This window comes from Labrus bergylta, chromosome 17 (assembly GCF_963930695.1).
Source record: "Labrus bergylta chromosome 17, fLabBer1.1, whole genome shotgun sequence".
Taxonomy (NCBI): Eukaryota; Metazoa; Chordata; class Actinopteri; order Labriformes; family Labridae; genus Labrus; species Labrus bergylta.
The window spans coordinates 7,707,350-7,731,443 of record NC_089211.1 but is presented as its reverse complement, the minus strand read 5'-3'; the positions used below and the strand labels follow the sequence as shown (position 1 = coordinate 7,731,443).

The window sequence follows — 24,094 nt, the reverse complement described above, 5'->3', positions numbered from 1 at the left end:
CACTAGATGTCACTGTTGGTATCTGACACTAGCTGTAGATGAAGGCTGTAGGCTTTAGTTCTCACCTCATCATGATGCTTTGTCATATGCAAAATTTAGAGTTTGTGTTTGTGGATGAATGTCAGTGAACAGAAGTTATTTAGTCTATTCAGAGACGATCAGACAAAGGACAAAGGAAACAAACACTACAGGGAGAGAAACCCTGCTCTCTGATTGGTCACGTCAAGTTAAAATCTAATTTCTGACACTATGTTTTGGTTAGCTTGGATGCTACGCCCTACTAGTTAAGATTAACCTTATGTCTCTGTGGTAACCAAACAATGAAGCAACTAGTTTACACATAGGGTTTAGTGTAAGTCAGAACTTACACAAAGCTGCTGCAACAGGACACGGGACGAGAACACTTCCCTGTGGGACACCAGGACAACATAAAGCTCGGCTTGATCGGCCTTATGTGAGATCAAAGGGAAGTTTTAGAGTAAAAATGGCCACCCGTAGACTTGTGTTAAATGGTCAGAAATTCATGAGACACGAAACAACTTCATCAAATTATGATGTTTTATTCAAAAGCATTTGCACCATTGGCACAATGATGAAAACAAAAACTCAAAAAAAGCGTAATAAGCCAGAACGTAAAGGTTGTAGTGGGTAAATTATTGACACCATTTTGGAAAACAAGTAAACAGTGGCACAATCGGAAACAATAAAGATGAATTTGAAAACGTGAACTTGACGTTTTTGTGACTACAGAAAGCTCAAGTATTCTTTAAAGAGCAAACAACTTCAGCGATTAAATACAAATAAAGGAAAAAGGTTACAAAAGAAAAGCTGTACCTGTAGACGACTCAAGTTTCCCAGTTTTCAGAATCATTCAGTGCTAACCAGAAGCCACATTTGTTTGCGTGTTTAACTTCATAAGATGCTGGTCGATGTTAACATTTTTACACCAGAGCTGATCGAACTATTTACAGTATCTTACAAACATTTTCAAAAAGGCTCAGAACAGCTTAAGACTGCTGCTATTCGAAGCCGTACAGAATAAAAGAAAGAACAAAAATACAATCATTCAAAGCGACTTTTTCTGAACAATGTTTCATGGCATTTTACGAAACGTATAACACATGATCGGAGTGCGAACCATTCCCGCTGCAATCCTTCAAAAAGCCAAAGTCCAGCTTAAGCTTGTACTTTATTGAACATGTTGAGCCCTTTAGGTCGCACATTATTCAATGAGCAACCGTGTTCAGGTTGGTTTGTACCGATGGAGGAGTGATATGGGATGAAGCACAATCAGGCAAGATGAGGATTTAATTAATTCAATGTGGAGTTTGTGTCACATCAGTTGGATACAGTATATCCACTTAAAGGCAGGGTTGGTCATTTTCTAAAACTAGCATGATTCTGAAAGTAGCGTTCCCTCAGTGGTCCATCTGCACCCCCTCCCCTCTGTGCTCCCTCTAAAGCCACGCCCCTTACTTACATGCACATGCGCCGTTGCTCCAGAAGCAGAACTCAGCTCATCGCTTTGAGTGTGAGCTAGAGCATGCAAGAGGTAGAGAGCGAGCAGGGAGACAGGGAGGCGTGTGACTGGTTCATCAGACTGGTACCTCTTGGCAGATATTGGTCCAAGTTTTTACAGGCTTATAACTGATACAGATGATGGATTTTCTTTGTTCCTTTTTTTTCAGAGAACATGAGTTATTAATTTCTGTCAGGACATAAAGACGATTTCAACCAAAATCTTAAGGAGGAAATCACCAACCGTGCCTTTAATGTTTAAAAGAAGACCTTGTCTTGGACCCTTTGTTGTTGGTTCCTCTGGCTGCTTTGGGTGACAAATATCTGGACCCAAATATCGATGCGTCTCAGAAGTTGATACTAAAAGACAAACTACTACGGATTGTCGGGAACGCTGTTGGTTGGGATTGATCAAATAGTAATCAAAATATTGATATGATGCAGAACATCGTGATAGAAGGGAAACATTTCTAGAGATAACGTGTTGAACGAACCAACATGAACATGTGGAGAGAAAAGCATTCAGAGGGAGCTGAAGGTGCAGGGGAAACTTTTTCAACTGCAGAAACGACACAAAACATAAACTGAAGCCTAAAATCTTTTAAAACTTTTAAAAATATTCACAATTTTTGTTTTCTGTGTGGATGAAAGCTGTTCACTTAATGTTGTAAAAATATTTTTTTAAGACTTCTTTGATTCTTTAGCCCTCCGACCGCCGTTTCAAGCCGTGATATGTACGCCTCCTGTGGTGTCATGGAGGCGTAATGTGGGGACGAAGTGATCCCTCCTCTGCACCGTCTTCAGAGGAAGCGAGGGAGCGCATGTGTGTGTGTGTTCATATCTGACTGTGTGTGTATGTGTTGAGCTCCCTCTGTGTCGTGCTTCAGCAAAATTTAAACGCAACGTGAATTCACACACTGGGATGCCAATATTATGCCGTCGTGGAATCAACATGAACGTACGAAGACGTGATGACGGCTGAGTTTAGTGACAGTCTAAAAAAGGGCTTTTATTTTGGAAAGGAAAGTGAAGGAAACATCTTTTAAATACTATTTTTCTTTTTTAAACACAGCTGTTCTGTGTTCATTAGGTCTACCAATAAATACAAAAATTCATATTTTACATATATGCCAATCAAAAAGTAGAAACCAGATTAGAAATCCCGTAATCCACCGCACGTTAATGAACTGAACGCGGACACAATGGACATAAAGAAAACTTTCATGACAAAAAACTAAACTGAGGGGCGCGCTGGTGGCGCAATGGTCAGGACGCGCGTCCCATGTATTGAGACTCTCGTCTCGAGCGGTAGGCCCGGGTTCGCTTCCACCCGTGGCCCCCCTCCTCATGTCACTCCCCGCTCTCTCTCTCTCCCTGGCTTCCGACTCTATCCACTGTCCTCTCTCTGAATTAAAGGCACGAAAAGCCCAAAAATAAATCTTAAAAAAAAACTAAACTGAAACGTTTGATAACGACATCTCATGAGAAAAGTGTTTGAGAACGAGTTTCTTCTTAAAAGTGCTGCTGTGGAACAAAACAGAGGACGAGGAGGAATGATGATGTTTATGGATTTTGGTTCAAAATGTTCACGATGAAATGTCGAAGGTTTCATGCAAAGATTGGATTGTTGGTGGGGGCAGCCTGCTGCTATAGACCCCCCCCCCCTTCTCGTCCCGGCAGCAGAAGCCGTCCTCATTCATGCCAACCTCCGACCTCAGGAAGGTGAGGAAGTGTGGACAACAGGAAGGCAAAGGAGAAATCCTTCCTGCATATTATACCATATTCTGGGTCTTGAGATAAAACTTGTTATGAGTTGGCGCTCTACAAATAATAATCGACTGATTGAAAGAAACAACCTCAATTCAAAAATAGAACATTACAGGAATAAACTCTGAACCTCTTGGGTTAAAAATGTGCAGAACTATGAACTATGCAGATGAACTAGTAGCTTTGGTTAACATAAATACTACTCAAACACTGACTGACAAGCGTGAGGAAGACAGGGTGATCCGCAGCTCGATTCTACGACTCGTCCTCCGCAGACGTCTAATCTTTGATATACCTGCTAAAATTTATTATAACGAGCCTTTTTCTGAAACCGCTGTTACAAAAATAGAGATTTTGATTGGTGTTGGATGTTACACAGAAACATCAGAAAGGCTGCTGTATGTTTGGAACAAAGTCGTCGGAGTCTGCATCCTATGAAACCAGAAAATCCATCATTTAGAACACGTTTATGGTGCAGAGGTGTAGAAATTACAATATCCTCTGTTCAAAAGTGTGAAAGCTTTGTCATCATCTGGATTTTCTGCTCATCGGGCGTTCACACCTGCAGAAAAGCTCCTGATATTTCCAGGATGAGCGTCATGTGTGAACACAAACAGCTGAATGTTTCTCCTCCAGCCTCCTCGTATTTATTCTGCAGAAAGTCAGAGTGATCTGATGTGAGAACGCAGCAGGATATAATCAGGAGAATTCACCTGGAGCAAGTGGGATGGGGTGGTGACGTGTATTCCCTGTGATCGCTGCACGACCATAGACTGTCTGCACGCCACCTTTACCATCTCCGTGCTCTAATGAACCTGCTGCTGCATGTTTCCTGTTCTCCAGTATGTTCTTCTCCACTCTTTAGTTCACATTGAGATTCTCTTCAACTACACGTAGCTTTGATAGAAAGACAAATATTCTCATCATAGCGTCTTATAGAGGACTTCTGCGTCGTTCTTTTTACGTCACGTTCTGACAGGGATAGTCTTCCGCTGTGAGGAGCATGTGTGAACAGCCGGGTCAAGAGAATCTCCTCATCCCGGCAGTCCTCCTGAAATGATCTAGATATTTTCAGGAGTGCAGATGTGAAAACGGCTCATCTGAGAAGCGAGATCACAAAGAATTGATCACGGCCGCTCGTAGCAGAAGGATTGTGGTCTCCTCAGAGGATTTCTGCATCGCCTCGAGTTATAAACAGGAACAGGAAATATCCACTGAAAGTTAGAGTTGTTCTATCAGCCATAAATACAGTATCAGGGATCAGCCAGTCAATGCACCGACAAATGAGCCCCCAACAAGTCCTCAGGTTTCAGCTGAGAAGGGACACACTGCCCCGGGCACTTAAAGGAATATCATGATCTCAGGCTTCGTTCCAAGCATACCGAGACCTTTACTCTCAGATACGTGGAATGACCTACAAAGACTTCATCGCAGTTTACAGACGTCTATGAAAAAAAAAAAAAACAGCCGTACCTCCGACCTCTCCTACACTCAGGATACATAAAAACAGAGATAGTGTGGAAGTGTGACGGCGAGGGAACGGGTGAGAGTATAAGCTGTGGGGAAGAAGAAGCCTGCTTGTGTCTGTTCATCCACACTTTTGAGTCTGTGAATCATTCACTGTCTGCCTCCCTGTGCTCTGATGACGGACTCTCTCTGGAGGGCAGGATGTCGTAGTGGCTCGGGATGTGGCTGTTTTTTGGTAGATCGTACGGATCCTGGCCGAACTGTCCGCTGCAGTCCCCGTTCGCCTGGATGGTGCTCACTGTCGGCTCTGAAATCAAACACACAACAGTTGAACCTCATAGGAAAAATGAAGGAGGAAGCTGTATGAGAACAGTCTGTGGTCTCCCATGTTTTTAAAAATCGTCCACGTCAGCCAGACTTAGACATGTAGGCTGGATCGATTTAATTTGGTTAATTTATCTGTAAAGATCATGATCACTTTGGTACATTCGATGGTGCATCCCTACAGCAGACTTCTCTTCTCTGTTCTCAAAATGAGAAATCTTAAAGATTAAAGAGGACATATTCTCCCCCTTGTCCACCTTTTCAAACAGTCCCCCTGTGGTCTAAATGAAACATCTGTGCTGAGACCCCCCCCCCCCCCCCCCCCCCCCCCCCCCCCCCCCCGAGTTTTCCCAGTAGACATCACTCCTCTGTAGTGAGAATAAAAATGGCGGACCTGCTCAAAAGTTTTGTTCTAGGCTGGGGGTGGAGTCCATGGGTGGAGATACCAGGGGAGGGGAGGTTATCCCACTGTGACATCACAAGGAGAGCAAATTTGAAACGGAGCATTTTTCTCTGTGTTGTAAGACTTATGCAGACCACAAAAAAAGGACTGGATGGTTTATTTCACATTTTGTGGGTCTGTAGACACTCAGGTTACCCAAATATATGTTCAACACTGTACAAATGGACTTTTCATAATACAGTATGTCCCCTTTAAAGCGCCTCACCGACTTCGTAGACGTTCCTGTTGTTGGGCGGGCTGCTGTTACTGATTTCAGCGTACGGTGAGTCTCGTCTGGCCGGCGACTTCATCTCCACGTAGCCGCACTCTGTGTTTTTGTTCATCAGCGGCGGGGGGTCCTTTATGGTGGCGTACGGGTTTTCAGAGCTGTTCAGGGAGCAGGAGCTGGCGTGATACGGCGTGCCCTTCCCCAGGTCTGAATCACACGGGGGGAGACGGAGGAAGTGAGCAGGGGAACGGTGGGGTTCAACTGAAAAGTTTGACATTCATTAAAGAAGCTCTCGGAGCGTTACCTCGCAAAGATTTGCCCATGTATCTCCTGTCGATTCCGTATGCTCCTGAAACGGGGAGAGAGGACATGATAAAGATCAGAGAACAATGGAAGCATAAGAAAAAGAAAAATGCTACAAATCCAGCCACCTCACGGCCTGTCGGGCTGCACATTTATTGAATTCGCTGCGTGTGTTAGTTGTTGCACGAATTTCTGAATTTGCAGCACATGTTTCCATATGTAGATTGTTTTGGCCGCCGCAGGTCAGTTTCCCTTACCAGCCACCATACATTTATTTTCGCTGTGTTCTACAGATTGTGCACGTCCTGTAAAACTTAAATCCTGCATCAAAATGACCTTTAAAGACAAACGACAGACTTATCAAGAGAGTCTGCACACATGTTCAGGTCGGGTTTGTGTCCTTAGACGTAAATATGTAAGATAGTAACCTGCAGACTTCATGTTGAAATGTTCATGCAGGAGGGTAAATGATGTCTCACCCAGTTCATTGAAGCAGTCTCCTTGTTTCCAGTCTGCAGGCAGCGTCCCCGTGTGGTCAGCCAGAGGTCCCCGTTTCCTCGGATCCACATTCTTTAAGTTCACAAACAGCGTGTTGGTCTTAGCCTGAAACGTTCAACATGATGGGACAGACATCCGTTTTTAACAGATGAATTAAGACAGCTCACATGTGGAAATCTAAATGAGCTATCTTTTAATCTTTTTGCGATGGTTCAACTTCAGATACGAATAATACAAAAATACAAAACAGGTTTGACAACAGGAACATGCTGCAGAAACCTGAAACAGCAAAACTAATGCAAATACGTAAATGATGCACAACCCAGTCATCACAACAGAGATGCTCCAGGCCTGTAGGGGGCGCTCTCTAATTGGAACAGCTTCATTTCAAGCTGAGAAAGAGACAAAACGGCCTTGATGGGATAGGACAGTGGATAGAGTAGGAAACCAGGAAGAGAGAGAGAGAGAGAGAGGGGATGACATGCGGGCGAGGGGCCACAGGCCAGACTTGGGCCCGGACTGCCTGCTTGAAGGACTATAGCCTCCATACATGGGGCGGGAACTAACCCTCCCCAGGACTCATACAGGACAAACGGTATGCATCATGGATGGATGTTGTTTCAGTTTTCTTCAGCACATTCCAGCTGTTGTTTGGGAATTTTCTTTGTTTCCAAATTTGTGGCATGTTTCTCTTATCCCTGCTTTTGCCTTAATCACCCCCCCTACCCATTCTGTCCCAACAGACGACCCCCCCTGCTAACCTTTCCATACGGCCCGTTGTTGACATGTTGCGGGCTGATGCACTGAGTCAGAGTGTGGTAGCTCGGGTTGGAGAAGTAGTTACTGGGGTGAGTCTCACATGTTGGAGGGTGAGCTTCTGCAAAACCATCAACATGAAGTCACACATTAGAATGAAAGCGTTTCTATGGTTACAGTTCAGGTGAAGCTGCATCATGCATGTATGCACTTGTCATTAAAACCGTGTGTGCTGTACTGATGTTGTTGCGTCAGCCCGTTGTGTACCTGCGATGGTGTAATCCGCAGTGACCCTGACGGCGGGGGTGTAGGTGACGGCCGGCATGGCGGGCTCTTTGCCTTTCTGCTTCTTCCTGTAGATGATGAAGAGGAGGAGGAGGAAGAGGACCAGCAGCACCAGCACAATGATCCCGGCGATGGCTCCGATCTGATACGAGTCCACCTGCATGGCCGCGCTTGTCAGACTGTTCAGACTGCCGACCACCACCATGCCTGCTGCACACAGGACGAGGAGTTATAGAGCCGCACGTTAACAGATTCTAAGTCCTCCGCCTTTATAACGTCTATTTTTATAAAGTCGAGTCCTCACCCTGGTCGCAGCGAGCGCCCTTCCAGCCCGGGCTACAGTAACAGGTTCCAGTCATGTGATCACAGGTGGAGTTATTCAGACAGTCACACACCTGACGGCAGCCGTAACCATAGGAACCAGGAGGACACTCTGACAACAATAGACGGATGACTTTTATTTAACTTTTTTTTTTTTACAAATAAACAAAATGGAAATAAGTCAAAACATGATGATTTAAAGATCATTAAATGGTTTTGTCTTTGAAAAGTTTCAGAAGTTTAAACTTTGAAAAAAAGAGAAGAAACAGAAAGACAACAAGGAAGGAAGGAAACCAGGAATGAAAGAAATGAAGCAAGGAAAGAAAGACAGAACGAGAAACAGAAAGATAACAAGGAAGGAAGGAAGGAAGAAAGAAAAGAAAGACAAAAAGGAAGGAAGGAAAGAGATGCAAAGTAAGAAGGAAGGAAGGAAGGACCGAAGGAAGGAATGATGAAAGGAAAGAAAGAAGGAAGAAAGGCAGGAAGGAAAGAGACAAAGAAAGAAGGCAACAGAAAGCTGAGTGGTGTGTCTGCGGCTCATCGTACTCTGTTCACAGTGGCGTCCCATGAAACCTGTCCGACAGGTGCACTGTCCCGAGATGTGATCGCAGTCGGCTCCGTTCCTGCACTGACAGATCTGAGAACAGTCTTTACCGAAGTAGCCCAACGGACAACCTGCAGGGGGCGCAACACAGGTTACACATCACACGCCTTTAAAGTGCTTTATTCCTGAGATCAAATAATACACATTCATCATTATCATGAACCAGCTGTGACATGTGGACGCTGTCATCGTGTGTGTTTGTGAGACTCACGCTGTGTGCAGTACAGGCCGGTCCATCCTGGTGTGCATTTACACTCTCCATCATAAGCGCTGCAGTACGCTCCGTTGTGACAGTTACACGTGTGGATGCAGTTTGGACCCCACTGCCCGGGAGGACACGCTGCAGCACAGAAACAACACGTTAGTGATTTTAAACATTTACAGCTAAACATCCTTAAAGGTCACATATGATACTAAATCCACTTCACCATGTTTCTCTAACACTCACATGTGTCTCTAGTCTACAAACTCCCCAATGATGAGAAAAGTCCATCCTCTCCATATTTTGCCTGTTCCACTTTTCAGAAAATGTGTGCTCAAACAGGCTGTTTGGAGATGTTCCCTTCATGACATCACAAAGGGCAGTAACCCCTCCCCCAGGTGGGTGACACTCCCACAGCTAGGTGTTTGTTCTGCCCTCTGAGTCTGCCTTCTCACCATAAACAATAGGACATGGAGCGAGCACACCCAAGCCCTTCCAGAGAGGGGGCGTGGTCAGACACAGCTCATTTACATATTTAAAGGTACAGACACAGAGCAGGGCTGAAATAGAGGGGTTTATAGACATGATCAAATACAAGATCAGAGTGAATTTAGAACAAGAAACTTCACAGGCATGTTTTGAGGAGCTCTGAGACTTATTTAAACTGGTTGAAGAGGAGAATATGTGACCTTTAATATGTAGGTACTTTATAATGAATAAAACATGATTTTGTTTCTCATTTCTGACTGGGACTCACGCTGGGAGCAGTCGCTGCCGATCCAGCCGGGGTAACACTGACACGAGCCGTCGATGGGGTTACACGTGCCATTGTTGGTGCAGCTGCAGCTCCAGGCACAGTTTTTACCAAAGCGACCACTTGGACACACTGCACACAAAACATACACGCAATTTGATCATTTTACTCAAACACACGTCTACAGGTATTCTCACAGCCACGTCAGACATCATGCATGGAAGGACTGGAGGCAGGGTGACTCACCCTCGTTGCACAGCGCCCCCTTGAATCCGGGCAGACAGTCACACTGTCCAGAGACGTGGTGACACGGTCCGTTACTGTGGACACACTGAGGACACGTCTGACTGCAGCGGTGACCGAAGTAACCCGGAGAGCAGACTGCAGGAAACCAAGAAGAGACACAGAGACGAGTTCATTTCACCTCCTTTTAGAGATGAGTTAAATGTCAAAGATGGAATCTAAAAGTTTGTCTTGGATCCTATTCTCAAAAGACCAATGGGTGCAAACGCTTTTGAATGTCTGTGTGTGTGTATCCTGCAGCAGTGTGTGATGATGTCATGTGACTCACTCCTCTGACAGGTGGTTCCTCTGAATCCTGGAGCACACTCACAGGTTCCCTCGTCTGGAGAACACGACGCTCCGTTCTTACAGTTACATGGGAGGGAACAGTTCGGCCCCCAGCGGCCCTCTGCACACACACTGTCACAGTGGATACCTACACACACACACACACACACACACACACACACACACACACATACAGTACATTAGAGGATCCAAAAGGTCAAATTTCACACGTAAGCAAAGATTTAGTAGAAGTTCCTAAAATGTTCACACTTGATCAGATTTGTGCGTCTTTGAATATCACAAATTTGTATTTTTCCTCGATAAAAAAACCCCTCAAACACACAAAGACGAGGAATGTAAACATGAGGAAAGAGTAAAGTGTTCCTTATTTCCCTCCTTTTCCGTCAGTCCCCTTTTTCTCTCTAGCAGATACACAAGGATTTCCCATCATGCCGCTGTGTGTTCTACTGGAACAATAATTAAAGCGACATTTATATCCGAGTGCGTCAGTCTCACCGGTCCATCCGGCCAGACACCGGCAATGGCCGCTGGAGTGATGACATCCATCAGCGTGACTGCAGTCACAGCGCTCTCTGCAGTCCAGCCCGTACGTCCCGTCCTGAGGAGGAGGAACAGGATCAACTGTTAATGAGGTGACGAATCAAAGGAAGGAGACACGACCTTTACGTGGTTATGGTGAGAAAAATGAAGATCGCTCATGCTATGTTCATCTCTCTCGTCAAAGCCCTCAGACTCCACTGATAGAAGCAGTTAACGCTACCTCACAGGAAACAGAGAAAAATGTGACAAAAGGAGACACCTGGGATTATAGATACTGACTCACCTGGCAGTGCAGCTCACACCTGTCGCCCCTCCAGCCTGCAGCACAGGTACACTGACCGTCCAGAGCGTTACAGGCTCCTCCGTTCCCACACAAACAGGTGAGGTTACAGCCCAGGCCCCAGGTACCGCTCGGACAGTTGATGGAGCAGTCCACGCCGTGCCAACCTGAAACAACAAATTGACTTTTTGAAAGATTTATTTTGGGGCTTTTTTTGCCTTTATTTAGAGACAGGACAGAGGATAGAGTTCTCTCCTCATCCCTCTCCCCTCCTTCTTCCTCTTCTCCTCCTTCCTCTCCTTCCTCTTCTCCTTCCTCTCCTCCTCCTTCCTCTCCTTCCTCTTCTCCCCATCCTCTCCTCCTTCCTCTCCTCCTCCACCTCCTCCTCTCCTCCTTCATCTCCCCTTCTCCTTCCTCCCCTTCCTCCTCTCCTTCCTCCTCTCCTTCCTCCTCTCCTCCTTTCTCTCCTCCTCCTTCCTCTTCACCTCCTTCCTCTCCTTCTCCTCCTTCCTCTCCTCCTCCTCCTTCCTCTCCTCCTTTCTCTCCTCCTCCTTCCTCCTCTCCTCCTTCCTCTTCTCCTCCTTCCTCTTCTCCTCCTTCCTCTCCTCCTTCCTCACCTCTCCTCCTCCTCAGCTCACCTGGTCTGCAGGAGCAGGATCCGTCCACAGGTGAGCACTGGGCTCTGTTCTTACAGTCACAAGTGGAGGAGCAGTTGGCTCCGTGAGTTCCTGCGGGACACGGGACCGAACAGTTGGGACCCTGAGGAGGACACGAGGGGAGAGAGAGAGAGAGAGAGAGAAAGGTGAAACGAGGCGACTGACAGGAGGCATCAGATCAGACTTAGAGATGAGGAGCCCCCAGACGTAGTTTTAAAAGGATCAAACAGTCAGAAGGAGAACTGTGTTATTTAAGACGGTTCATTTTGGTTCCCACAGAGTTCGAATGTTTAAGTCTTCTGTGAGGCCGTTAAATCTTTGAAACAGATAACGCTCACATGCAAACACTGAGGATTTGTTCTCCAGGCTTGAGTTCAGATCATCGTACTTGGAAGCATTTTTATTGTGCACATGTGGCTGTGTGACGCACTGGCTACTCTTATGAGTCACAGTCGATCACTAACCCTCGTTAAGGTTAAAACCAGCAGAAGAAGAAGCCTCCTCTGTGATATTCATGCAGCTCTATATCAGACCTCCAGCAGGTCATCTGTTCCACATTCAACTGAAGTCCTTATAAAAATCTTATTTTATTTTTATTTAAAGCAATAACAACATTATATCTTTTCATTTCATTTCATTTCATTTTTTGAAACTATGTTTTACTTCAGGGGCTCTGTAGTTGTGCAGTTTAAAAAAAATGATATTATTGTAGTTCCACCAGCGGCCACTAGATGCTACTGAAGAGCTGTAATGTAATGATAATTCCCCTTGATGTAAAAGGAGAGAACACATGGAGCCTTTGAGGTTTCTGTGGATTAAAGAGAATACAGTTTTAGTGTGTGGTCTCAGTTTGATGTCTGCTGATTCAGCTGATGATCCGACATAAAATCTCATCCTTTTTTATTTTTAAAAACCTCGTAATTAAACACACTGCACGGCTTCAATCCTCTGGTGAGCTGTGTTTACCGTGAATCCAGGAGCACAGACACACTCTCCGCTCACGCTGTGGCAGTCGGCGCCGTTCTGACACCGACACACCTGCTGACACGACTCGCCGTAAAACCCCGGCGTGCACGTCTCGTTACAGTAGAGACCCGACCAGCCCGGCTCACACGTGCACTCTCCTGACATCGGGTGGCAGCTGGAGAAGAGAGAGGAACACAAACATACCAAACACAGAGAGAGTTTTTAATTATTGTGCAGGTTGATAAATGATGCTTTACTGTCAGATTCCTTCTGAATCTTTAGGGCGCTGAGGGATCAGCTTGCTTTAAACTATTGCTTTGATACGACCTCATTATTTTGAATTGTCAGTCCCCATAGAGCCCTATGTTCAAATGTCCAACTTTACAGCTGCAGTTCCTCCAGTGTCCACTAGAGTCTGTCTCCTGCAGTGAGTCAGTCTCCATAGAGCTCCATGTTAAAATAAACATGTTTACATCCTGGTATAAAAACAGTTTGGGTCTCCAGAGCTCATTTCTCTCTTCAACTGTACGGGCTGAATGTTTATACAACTCACCTGTTTACATTTTATTAAGGCTTAAAGGGATGTAGGATTAGGGGGCGTGGCCTCTTTGAGTGACAGGTGGGAGCTGCTAGCTGTCTGCTAGGTGTCACCTCAGTTAATTCAGTCCTGACCTTTGACCTCTGGGCTATGTTTGTGCTGTTGAAGCCTTTTGGAGATTTGTTCATGTGAATATCAGACTAATGGTAAATGGATTGAATGTGTATACAACTTTTCTAGTCCTCTGAATACTCATCGCTGTTGTGTTTATAAGCTGCAACGGCTCGAGATCACCAGGGTCGGATGGCAGAAGCACACCTCTCATTAAAATGTTGTTTTATTATGACTTATTTATAACTCACTAACTTCTCTTATCAGAGAACAGACTCAGACCACAGCTTTAAATGCCTTTGAGCATAGACCATTATTGAAAACAGTAATAAATGTGTCAGGATGAATAAAAGAGGATGATTTTGTTGGAATAAAGGATCTTTGATTTTCATTTTATAATCCCCTCTTTAGGCCTTGTCACTAATGAGGCCCGAACAAAGACTGACTGTGTGAGAATCATTCAAAGAGTCCGCATCTGAAATCAAAGTAACACAAAAAAGTATTCAAACTGAACCAATCTGCAAGGTCACAAGGGGGACCTGTCGGCCTCTGTCAGTGACAGTTTGAGTGACAGCTGCTCCACCTGACACAGAGCTCACATTGAGCAGGGACAGACAGCTGCTCTCTGCAGCGACAAATGCAGATACAGCTGTGCTACGCTAACCGCTAACTGAACACTGAGACACACACACACAGCTGCCTGCAGACCAAACGACAACACAAAGACAACACAGGAAAAAGTCTTCACTGTCGGTAACTGTTTGGGATATTTGAGAATCATTAACGCTGACATTGTCATCTTGGAAACATTGAATTGACTCTCTGTTCTGTGTGCAGACAAAGAGAGATGAGTGTTTGTGTGTACCTGCGCGTGTTGTGGACGTAGCAGGGACACTTCCTGTCACAGCGCAGGCCGTAGTGTCCCTCCACACACAGTCTGACGTCACACGTCTCGCCGGTGTAGCCCGGCTCACACAGACACATCCCGTTGGTGTGGTAACACTTTGCGTTGTTCTTACAGAGACACGTCTGAGTGCAGCCGGCGCCGTAAGTACCGACGGGACACTGGTCCTGACACCTGATCAGAGAGAGAGAGAGAGACAGTTAATAATTGGAAAATAGGGTCAACTACAGCTCAAGAGGGAGAGAATTTGTGGTTACTGACATTTTGTTATAATAATGTTTTAACATGCAAGACAGTGGCTACCAAAGAGGACAACCAGACGACTTCAGCATCCTCTGCCCTCCTCGCCGCTGCTCTCTTGTCTAATGTAAGCTTCTTTTATTTTAGTTTAATACTGAATCATTCATGTTTGTACGAAGAGAGCAAAGTTAACCAAAGTCAAATTCCTGTATATGTAAACTCTCCGGGACAATAAGGCCGACTGGCAGGCTGAAACTCATTCTTCAACAAGGCTGTTCTCTTTTTCCTACGGTGGCCCTGAAGGTCAACTGTACAAATATTTCATGGCTGCAAAAAAACATTTACCAGAAACTTTTCACTAAATGCAAACATGTTTCAGGAAATGCATATACATAAAAAAAAAAAAAAAAACATCAAAATACTACTTTTTTCATACTGCAGAAGGTGAACTCATGTTCTCAGTAAGTGATGTGTTTTTGATGTTTCATGGAATAGTTTTATGTTTTTCATCTATCTGCAGGATTGTTTTCTCCTGATATGACTTCTCTTTGGTGTTTGAAATCTGTCCCATAAATGCAATCTGGGATATTTTGCAAAAATATGAGCAAAAATTCTCCAAACAGTCACTTAATAAGACATGAGGAACTTTTTCACAGCTGCCTTTAACCTGACAGCTGTGTGAATCCTGTATTCCCTTCGATAAATCCTCCACATTCTTACATAGAGCTGCACGTCCCAGTATAAAGTCTGCTCTCTCTCCCAGTCCTGTTAATGGATTCCAGTGGGTTCGGGTGTGGCTCTGCCGGCCCGGTTCCCAGTAGGGCTACACTTTGGTTTGGCTTCCCTCAAACCTTTATTTTCTGGTTGCAGTGCACTGTGGCGGTCTATTCCTGACTCTGGGTAAGTATATGTGTGCGCTCCCTGATATTGTTAATTATACGTGTGTGCAGCCGAGCGGCTCTGAGATCTGTCTGAGGAAACACAGTCTGCTCTCTATGACTGTTTTCTCTCCTCTCTGCAGGATGTGGGCGACTTAAATCAGAAACAGAAGATTTATTTCAGGGTTTTGTTTTTTTTCTTTGATTCATCCTTCAGAATCATGATCCGGTCAGATGAGGACAACGAAGACACAACACAAGTGTTCAGTCACTGAGCTGCACATATTTAATATCTCACTTTGACTTTCTGCACTGAGATTTGAAACCTGTAAAAATAATGTTCCTACAAAGTGCTTCCTGCTGCAGCTGCTGCTTTGAAACTTCTTTTTCTTCTGTGTTTTTTATTTAAGAACGGGTGAAAGCTCCTTCCTGCCTTGGACTGGTCGGACTCTAAACTTCCGCTCCTTTAGCTTTTTCCAGTTTTTGAATCTGCCATGGTTTCACTGAAAATATCTTTTTGTTTAGTTTCTTAATCGGACTTAAAGTACACATGTTTTCTTACATGTCCGAACTCAAACAGCAGCCATCACTGATCAGTTATGTTCTCAAAGGTCAGCACAACTCTGGTTCAAGTTCTTCAAATTTCCTCTCAGCTGTCACGCCTCGGACATCCAGACGAAGACACACACAATAATAGAGGTGGTGTTTGTATAATGGTCACATATTATTCAAAACAATACGGCTAATACATGTATAGAAGTGATCATAAGCTCCGCCTCCTCCATGTTAACAGATGGGTCGATCTCTGCGGCACAGACTCTGACTCTGAGCTGTGCATTAAGTCAGCGCCCCTTGTGGAGGTATTTTGGCTTCACTTTTACAACAGGAGGAGGCTGAGACACGTCGTCCAGGATTATAAAGTGCTTCCAAAGCGTTTGATTTTTAATCTCTGATAGCTGAAAGAGTAAAATGTTAGTCTTGCCGTTCTCCTGTGTATCCGGGGCTGCAGAGACACTGTCCAGAAGACGACACACAGAAGCCGTTGTTGTGGCACTGACATTCCTGTGAACAGTTCTGTCCAAATCTGCCCTCCGGACACGGCTGGCCACACACTGTACCCTGCACACACACACACAGAAAGAGGATTCATGTGAGCAGCTTCTATACATTAAGCAGTCCTGCTGGTGATGAACACTATCTGTTGTCTGTATCCTCAAAAGTCTGAATTCAGGCAAAGATTCACAGAGCTCATATCATGTTATGACCTCAGGAGTCTGACGCCTTTCTATCTCTCTCTTTCTTCTTCATCACATATGTTAAAGGAGTTGCCAGACATGTAGCGCAGCTTTCCCTCATCTGAGTCTGCTCCTAATCACTTCTTATCTGAAAGTGTGATGTTCTCCTTCTCTTGTTTTGTATTATTAGTACTTCTAAAAACCTGAGATTTCATTAAACGTACTTTTAGGAGTCTAGGCCCCGTGTCAACCTGGCGTTTTTGTTTTGTTTTTTAGCTTCAATTGTTTTCAATGAGGAGAGAGCGTTTGGAGAAAAAGCGCAGTGATAGCGCCTTTTTTCCGAGCACTTCACCATTTTTGTGTGGACGCTGCGAGTGCTCAAGTTGAAAATCTTTCAACTTTTCAGAAAGGCACCGCTGACGTCACCGGCGCTCTTTTCCAAATGTTTGATATTCCCCGTAGTTTTGTTTCCTATAGATTGTCTTGTATTCACATCCTCCTCGCTCCGTGTCTGATTGGGGAATAAATGATCTAAATTAAAAAAAAACTTGCAGGAACAAGTAACGGAGCAGTGTCGGTCATACAGCTCCCGTTGTTAACAGACTGTTGTCATGGAGACAGGACGGACGTGCAGCGCTTTTCTTGCTTCATGCAAGAGCTCCTGAGCACACAGCCAGCGCTTTACTGCCCGGGAAAAACGCTCAGTGGAAACGGGGCCTCAAATGACATTTTTTAAAAAGTGTTTGAATTGCACCTCTACATTTCTTCATCCTGCAGCAGACGAACAGGCTGTCATGGTTGCAACATCATCGGAAGCAGCAAAAGTGCAAAATATGTTGAAATCAACCTTAAATTTTTGAGGGAATTTACAGGAGTGTGTGTGTGTGTGTAACACAGCCCTCATTGTAAGTATGAATGACAGTACAGTAGAGTGTGTGTACCATCCATCCTGCAGGACAGGAGCACTCGCCGGTCACATGATGACACACGCCTCCGTTCTGACATGGACATCTCTCCTCACACTGCTGTCCGTGTTTACCTGGAGGACACAGATCTTCACAGCTGTGGACAAAAAGAAGAAGAAGAAGTTCATATTTAAGTGAGGGATAATGTTTATATAGCAGGGTGTTATCACAGAATAGAACTTCTCTCATCCTGAATGGGAACCTTATTACACGGCTACTTACTTAGGAAATTAATTATTAATTAATAACAATTAAAGCTGCATCCCTACTGACAGTTGACTCTGTAGCCTTCATTAAGTGAGCGAAGCTGAACATTTCCTCTGATGGTGAATGAGACAAGGAGAACAGATCCTCATGAATCAGCTGAGCCGGATTTTTTTGCCTCGCCATGTCGGAGTCTGTTGACATTTGCTGCTCCACCTTAACTGAAGGAGTTAAAATATCTCAGGTATTTGTTGATGTGATGGTAAAATGGAGCTTGAGCTTGATGCTGCTCCTTCACATAGAAAGGAACCAGTTGAGGTGGTTCGAGCATCTGATGAGGAACTTCCTAGTCGCCTCCATATGGAGGTCTTTTGGGCACGCCCAACTAGAAGGAGACTCAGAGGCAGACCGAGAGCTCGCTGGAGGGATTATATAGGCGCTCCCTTCTGGCCAAGGATCCCCCAGGATGAGCTACAAAATGGTGGGGAGAGGGACGTCTGGGGTAACTTGCTTAACCTGCTGCCACCGAGATAGGCAAGAGATAATGGATGGAATAGATGGATAGTTTACCTCAAATTCATTCATACCTAAAATCTAAAGTGGTCACTTCTGGCTCCACAAAACTCAAGGACAACAACAAAAAAGCTATGGACAAAATTAAAAACTTGAGTCTCTAAATGAAGGCAGTAAAGCACTTTAACTTTTCCTATAATCTGTCTTTGATGTTTACCAGCAAAATAATACACTGACTGCTACCCAAACACAAACAGAGTTCCTCTGCAGGCTTTAATTTCTCTTTAACGTCTCTACAGGAAGCAGAGCCTCACACATTACTCACAAAGCTCCAGTGTATCCTGGCGAGCACTTGCACTCTCCGGTCACATGGTGACAGGCGGCTCCGTTTTGGCACTGACACTTCTGCTGGCACCCGTTCCCGTAGGTGCCCAGCTCGCACTGAGCCTCGCAGCGCCAGCCTCTGAAGCCCGGGCTGCAGATACAAGCTCCGGTGATGGGGTTACACAGCGCTCCGTTCTGACACTGACATCTGTTACTGCAGTGGGAGCCCCAGTGTTCACTGTCACAGGCTGAGGAGGAAGAAGAAGAAGAAGCAGGGTTAGATTTATTTTGATTGACAGGTGTCACTGCACAGGTCACAGACCATCGCTTGTCTTTTTGATTGTCTTTCAAGCTTCTGAAAACCTTTTAAAGAGCTACATTTCACAGAGCAGTTCATGTTCAGGCTGCTCTGTGGAGCTCTTTAACACTAAACACGATAATATGTAATGTAATATCACCATGTCAAACACAGGATGAGCCACTTTATGTCAGACCTGTTATCATCCAGGTAATCACTGCTCATGTAATGATTCTTTTCACTAACTGACCCAAGTGATCGCAGAGCAGATACAGGACAAAAGATGACCTTTTTACACGGATGTTGGACCCTGAAACTTAAGAAATATAACTTTTAAATTTCTTAAAGAAAAAAAAAAGCCTTATTTTGTGCTAGATTTTAAAGGTTTGACATTTGTTTTCTTAATTTTTTTTCTCCATTTGGTGACCTTGAATCTGAGCAGATCCTCAAGACATGAGGCCACGCAAGGTTCAATCCTTGGGCCACTATTATTTAGTCTACTCATGCGCCTTCTAGGGATGGGAGTTTAGTTTTAGTTTTAAAAGTAACTGGTATTTATTTGAACATGTTTCTTTTTTAAACACCCTCACCCCCATTGAATGACCAGCTCCTTCTCCTTCATCAGTATTGAGAAAGAGAGAGGGAACCTTTTACTTTTTTACAACTCTGTCGGTTTTATTTCCTTGTCAAAGAGTGCAGACTTGTGATATGCTAGTTTCACCTGGCAAAGTTTGCACTTGTCCTCAAACTTGTTTTTCACACTGAATTTTTTGAACGCCTGAAGAAGTTTCTGCATTTTTTCTTGTACTAACTCTCATCTCTTCTTTTGTTATCTAATGACAGTAAGCCTGCAGCCAGATAGCGGTATATGTTGTATGCCCCATGTAGGGAGGTTGTAGTTCCCGTCGCAGACGACCAGGGTTCAAAGCTGCATGTCATCCCCCCTACTCTCTCCTCAAGATGCTTCCCGCTTCGTCGTCTTATCCAATAAAAATGTAGCAGCAGTGTGCAAAGAGTTTTCAGATGTGCTACAGCCACTGTCCAGCGTTAATTCTGTATTACACCCAGACACCGGGAAAAAAAATATATTTTTGACTGCATTCTGTGACTTGCTACATACTTATAAATCAATCAAAAATCTCTGACCAAAATGAATCTGCTTTCTTTGACTAAACAAACCCATGGGGGCCCTTGAGTCACCTCGAGTCAGAACCAAACAGGAAACAAACTTCTGGTGAAAACTCTGCTGTTCTCTGCTTTTTGTATGCTTTGTTTTCTCTTCAGCTGACTCTGAAAACCTTTTACTGCCATGAGGTTACCGTTCTAAACATTTGTTCTAATTCTACACTTTATTGTATTTTTAAAAATGTCACTCCAAAGCTTCTCTTGGCAACGTTAAGCTCTCTGAACGACCTCTGTGTTTGAATAGTTTTATATAAATAAAGCTGCCCCGCCTTCTCGAGAAACCAAACCCATGAAAAGATGAAAAACCAGAAAGAAAACTGAGCCTCCTCACAACCCCATGGTCAAGTCTCCAGGGAATTGCAAAACTGCTTGCTTTTCAAAAATAAAAACAGTTAGAAAAAAAACAATTTCAAACCTTTGCTGCAGCAGCTCTTATCTCTGCCCTCAAAACTAAACTAAAGGCGAGCTGCTTATGCATAATGTTGTTGCTGATTTTTTTTCAGGAAATCTGAATTCATTCTTCTCTTGGCTTCATGCATCTGTCAGGGCTTCAAACTACAACTCATTTTTGTTGTAGGTAAAGAAGAGGAGCAGTGTAGCTTGAGTCAAACCTCAGATGTGACAGTCACACATGTTTGGAACCTCACTTCTTCAAAGAAACTCTTTCAGCTGAAATCAAAGCCGGCTCCTCATCACCGACTCTACAGCAAGCGGCCACAGACTTCATTACTGTGCGGCTTGGCGGGCTGCGACCTGAACCCACCTCATTAACCCTCAGCTGTTGGATTTGACCCCTAATCAATCTGGACTTCACATCAGCACTCAGTGGAAACCTCCACCATGTTTATCCACAGTAAACCGGAGGACCTGACAGCGTGTTGGACCACATGTTTACTCTGCGTGTCTTTAATCTTTGGAGACCACGTCAGGAAGCTGATGGAGGGGCGAGTCAGAAAAGTTTACAGTGACGGCCAACCTTTCATTATGGGACTCTACGTCATCGAGCTCTATTACAAGTTCAGGAGAGAGGGACTATATTAAAAACCACGCTGTGACTGTGTTTTTGTTGTGTCGTACTTAAACCTTCTAATGACCATCTCAGAGATGTCAGACATCAACTATTTGTCATAATCGTCTTTGCAAACAGGCTGCACTAAAGCCCCCGTTCTATCGCCTGTTCAGTCTTTCAAGTTAATGTCGAGGTCTGGTTGAAGATAGACTGTATGAAACATGGACGTAGACTCAGTAACATCACCCAATGGCGTCACAAAGGCCAGCGATGAAGGTCGCCATATTGCAAATGCTTTCTCAAACTAACTTTTGATCGATCTACGACAGACAGAGGGCGGCTGTGGCTCAGTTGTCGTCGCCTCTCAACCGGAAGGTCGAAGGTTCGATCCCCAGCTGGGCAACATGTCCAATGTGTCCTTGGGCAAGACACTTAACCCTGAATTGCTCCCGCTGCTTCTGTGGCGGTGTATGAATGGGATTAGTTACTTCTGATGGACGATACTACATAGCGACCACTACCATCAGTGTGTGAATGGGTGTGTTCAGGACACTCTCATTCACAGGACACTCAAACTCTGTACAGGGTCAAACCAGATCTGTGTGAGTCCAATCAAAGTCTAAGTTTGGTTTAGGGGTTAGGGTCCTAATTTCTAATTCAGGACGATTTTACGCTCCACTAACATGTTAAGGTGTTTCATCAGCTGAGGTTGTTCCCACGTAGGCAGAAGTTACACCTTAACGCGGTTGTCATGGTGATGGTTTGAAAGGTGGGATAACTTTGAGGATTACTGTTGTTCTTGTACACAAAGCTGTAGAAGAGAATCATCTTGTTTATGTCCAAACAAGAGGCCTCCTGCCAATCATTAAACCAGCTGACTTTAAGTTTAAGCAGAACTTCCCTCTGATATCACAGTATGTTTGCTTAAAAAAAATGTGTGTGTGTGTGTGTGTGTGTGTGTGTGTGTGTGTGTGTGTGTGTGTGTGTGTGTGTGTGTGTGTGTGTGTGTGTGTGTGTGTGTGCGCTCCTGCAAGCTGTGGCTGACCTCTGCAGCTGACTGCGGTTTCCCTGATCGAGTAGAATATACACAGAGCAGCTGCAGAAAACTGAGCAATCACACTGATGGGGAAACTGTGGTTATGTTCAGATGGGACTTATTTTAAAGTATGATGAAGGAGAAGTGAAGGGAGCAGATGCATTCTAACTTTAAGAGTGTAACGTGCGGCCCTCTCTCCCCCTCTGGTCTCCCTCCTCCCTCTGCCTGCTGCACACCTGAGAGCAATCTGCGCTCAGGTGTTTCCCCCCAACCCGGTATTTGTTTCTTTCCCCATGCATGTTGAGATTAGTGAGATTGTAGTTTGGGCTGGAGATCATTAGTGTCCTGTTTCTGGTCTTTCGTTTCCTCTGAAGTTAGTTCTTCTTCTTCTGCAGTTTTAGGGTGCTAGAGCAATGGCCCGTTGCGTGTTTGGCTCGGCCTCCTTCCCATCTTTTGTTCTTCTTGGCCGGGGTCTCAAGCCCCCTTTTTGTTTTCTTTGGTTTATTCTTTATCTTCTGAATATTTTCTGAGGGAGTATATGCAAATACAGCTCTTGGTTTAAACAATTCAATCTGTGCTGTGTCCCTATGTGTTTTCGGTCTCCATGTTTGGAGCTTTGGGTTTATTATTTTGGTTAAGCAGATGATCCAAAACGCAGCAGCAAGACTCGTCTTCAACCTCACCAAACAGCACAAGTCACACGGCTGATCATCTCCCTCCTCTGGCTCCTAGTTACTGCTCACATCAAATCTAAAACTCTGCTGCTCACTTATGAAACGGACACTAAAACTGCTTCTCTTTACCTAAACTCTCTCATCCAAGTCTACACTACCTCCTGTCCACTACACTCTGCCAATGAAAGGCGTCTGTTCCAACCTTCACAACAGGGTCCTAAGTCTCTGACTAGACTCTTCTCCTCTGTCGGCCCCTGGTGGTGGAACGAACTACCAAACTCCATTTGATCAGCAGAGTCCCTCTGCGCCTTTAGGAAAAAAGCTAAAGACCCAGCTCTTTATGAACATCTAGGAACTTGTGCTCTGTCTCTGTTCACTTCCTGTCAGCACCTGTGCTCTTTCTCTGTTCACTTCCTGTCAGCACCTGTGCTCTTTCTCTGGTCACTTCCTGTCAGCACCTGTGCAAAGCCTCTTTGATCAGACTTAAAGCTGTTTGTTTGCTCTTCCTGGAGTTGTTTCCTCCTCTCTACATCCTCGCTTGTTTTGTTCTCACTCTCTGATATACGTATCGTTGGATAAAAGTGTCTGATGAATGAATGAGGAGGTTAAGAAGTCCGTAACAAAGAGCTACAGAAGCTGAGAGACTAAAATATATTTAAATCAAATCAATCAATCTTTTCAGTCCGCTCTCAGTCACATGAAAGAAAATCTGACCTTTGAACTAAACATTCCACTCATATGCTTCAAAACTCCATTTCAAAAGGCGTCCTTCTTTAAATTCCTGTAATATATATGTTCAACAAATAGTCATGTATCTGTTTCCTTGAATCCAGGCGGACATTCTTCTTTAAAGGAGACACATGACTTTTGTCCTGAGGCCAAAAGAGGCCATGCATCTTCTAAACAAACAAAATGTATCTTTCTTTATGCATCATATAACTGGATAAACAAGACAGAATCTGAAGATCCTTGATTCTCGAGTTGATTCGGATTTTTCTGAGAATGAACGTCTGTGACCCGGGGGGGGAAGCTTTAAATCAATCCTGCACATCCTGCTCTGCTCGCCGTGGTTAAAGAATGGACTACAACTCTTTAAACTGTGCGTCTTATTTATATTTGTCTCGTAAATCTGGAAGTTCATGTAAATGTCTCTCATCCTTAAAAAGCTACTTGATGTATTTGTAAAGAGCGAGTGAGGGGATCTCACAGCAGGAGGTCACTTCCTGTACTTATGGACTTACCGAGCAGAGCGGAGAGACGGTCCTTCATGATTATTAGGATGCTCATGTTTGAAAAGATTGACCCAGATACACATTCAGCAAACACAGAGCAACATTTTCATTCACTTAGTAACGTTAATGTCCGACTGATCATAATAATTGATGCTTAAAAACTTAACTCCTTTTTCAGGGTGAACTTCCTAATTTTCTCCGGACTTTCTGCAGGTGCATGTGTATATTTCATCCTATGTGTGTTG

At 44.5% G+C, this 24,094-nt stretch overlaps 1 protein-coding gene across 2 annotated transcripts in view; it reads right to left on the bottom strand.

Annotated features, from left to right (window-relative positions):
• Positions 1-544: 544 nt before the first annotated feature.
• The window catches only part of megf10 (multiple EGF-like-domains 10), a 47,909-nt gene continuing 24,359 nt past the window's right edge, over positions 545-24,094 (bottom strand). The window contains exons 6-25 of one of the 2 annotated variants that reach the window (XM_029280316.2): positions 18,417-18,663; positions 17,351-17,471; positions 16,157-16,293; positions 14,018-14,230; positions 12,504-12,678; positions 11,520-11,640; positions 10,885-11,048; positions 10,557-10,659; positions 10,042-10,188; positions 9,717-9,851; positions 9,474-9,602; positions 8,726-8,854; positions 8,457-8,585; positions 7,894-8,022; positions 7,572-7,799; positions 7,310-7,425; positions 6,530-6,653; positions 6,052-6,096; positions 5,745-5,954; positions 545-5,059 (exon numbers count right to left, since the gene is read on the bottom strand). In XM_029280316.2, the coding sequence (XP_029136149.1) occupies positions 4,899-5,059; positions 5,745-5,954; positions 6,052-6,096; positions 6,530-6,653; positions 7,310-7,425; positions 7,572-7,799; positions 7,894-8,022; positions 8,457-8,585; positions 8,726-8,854; positions 9,474-9,602; positions 9,717-9,851; positions 10,042-10,188; positions 10,557-10,659; positions 10,885-11,048; positions 11,520-11,640; positions 12,504-12,678; positions 14,018-14,230; positions 16,157-16,293; positions 17,351-17,471; positions 18,417-18,663 (2,963 nt within the window). In that variant the 3' untranslated portion in view covers positions 545-4,898. The remainder of the gene's footprint in view (positions 5,060-5,744; positions 5,955-6,051; positions 6,097-6,529; positions 6,654-7,309; positions 7,426-7,571; positions 7,800-7,893; positions 8,023-8,456; positions 8,586-8,725; positions 8,855-9,473; positions 9,603-9,716; positions 9,852-10,041; positions 10,189-10,556; positions 10,660-10,884; positions 11,049-11,519; positions 11,641-12,503; positions 12,679-14,017; positions 14,231-16,156; positions 16,294-17,350; positions 17,472-18,416; positions 18,664-24,094) is intronic. The other variant, XM_065965720.1, reaches the window with a different exon arrangement.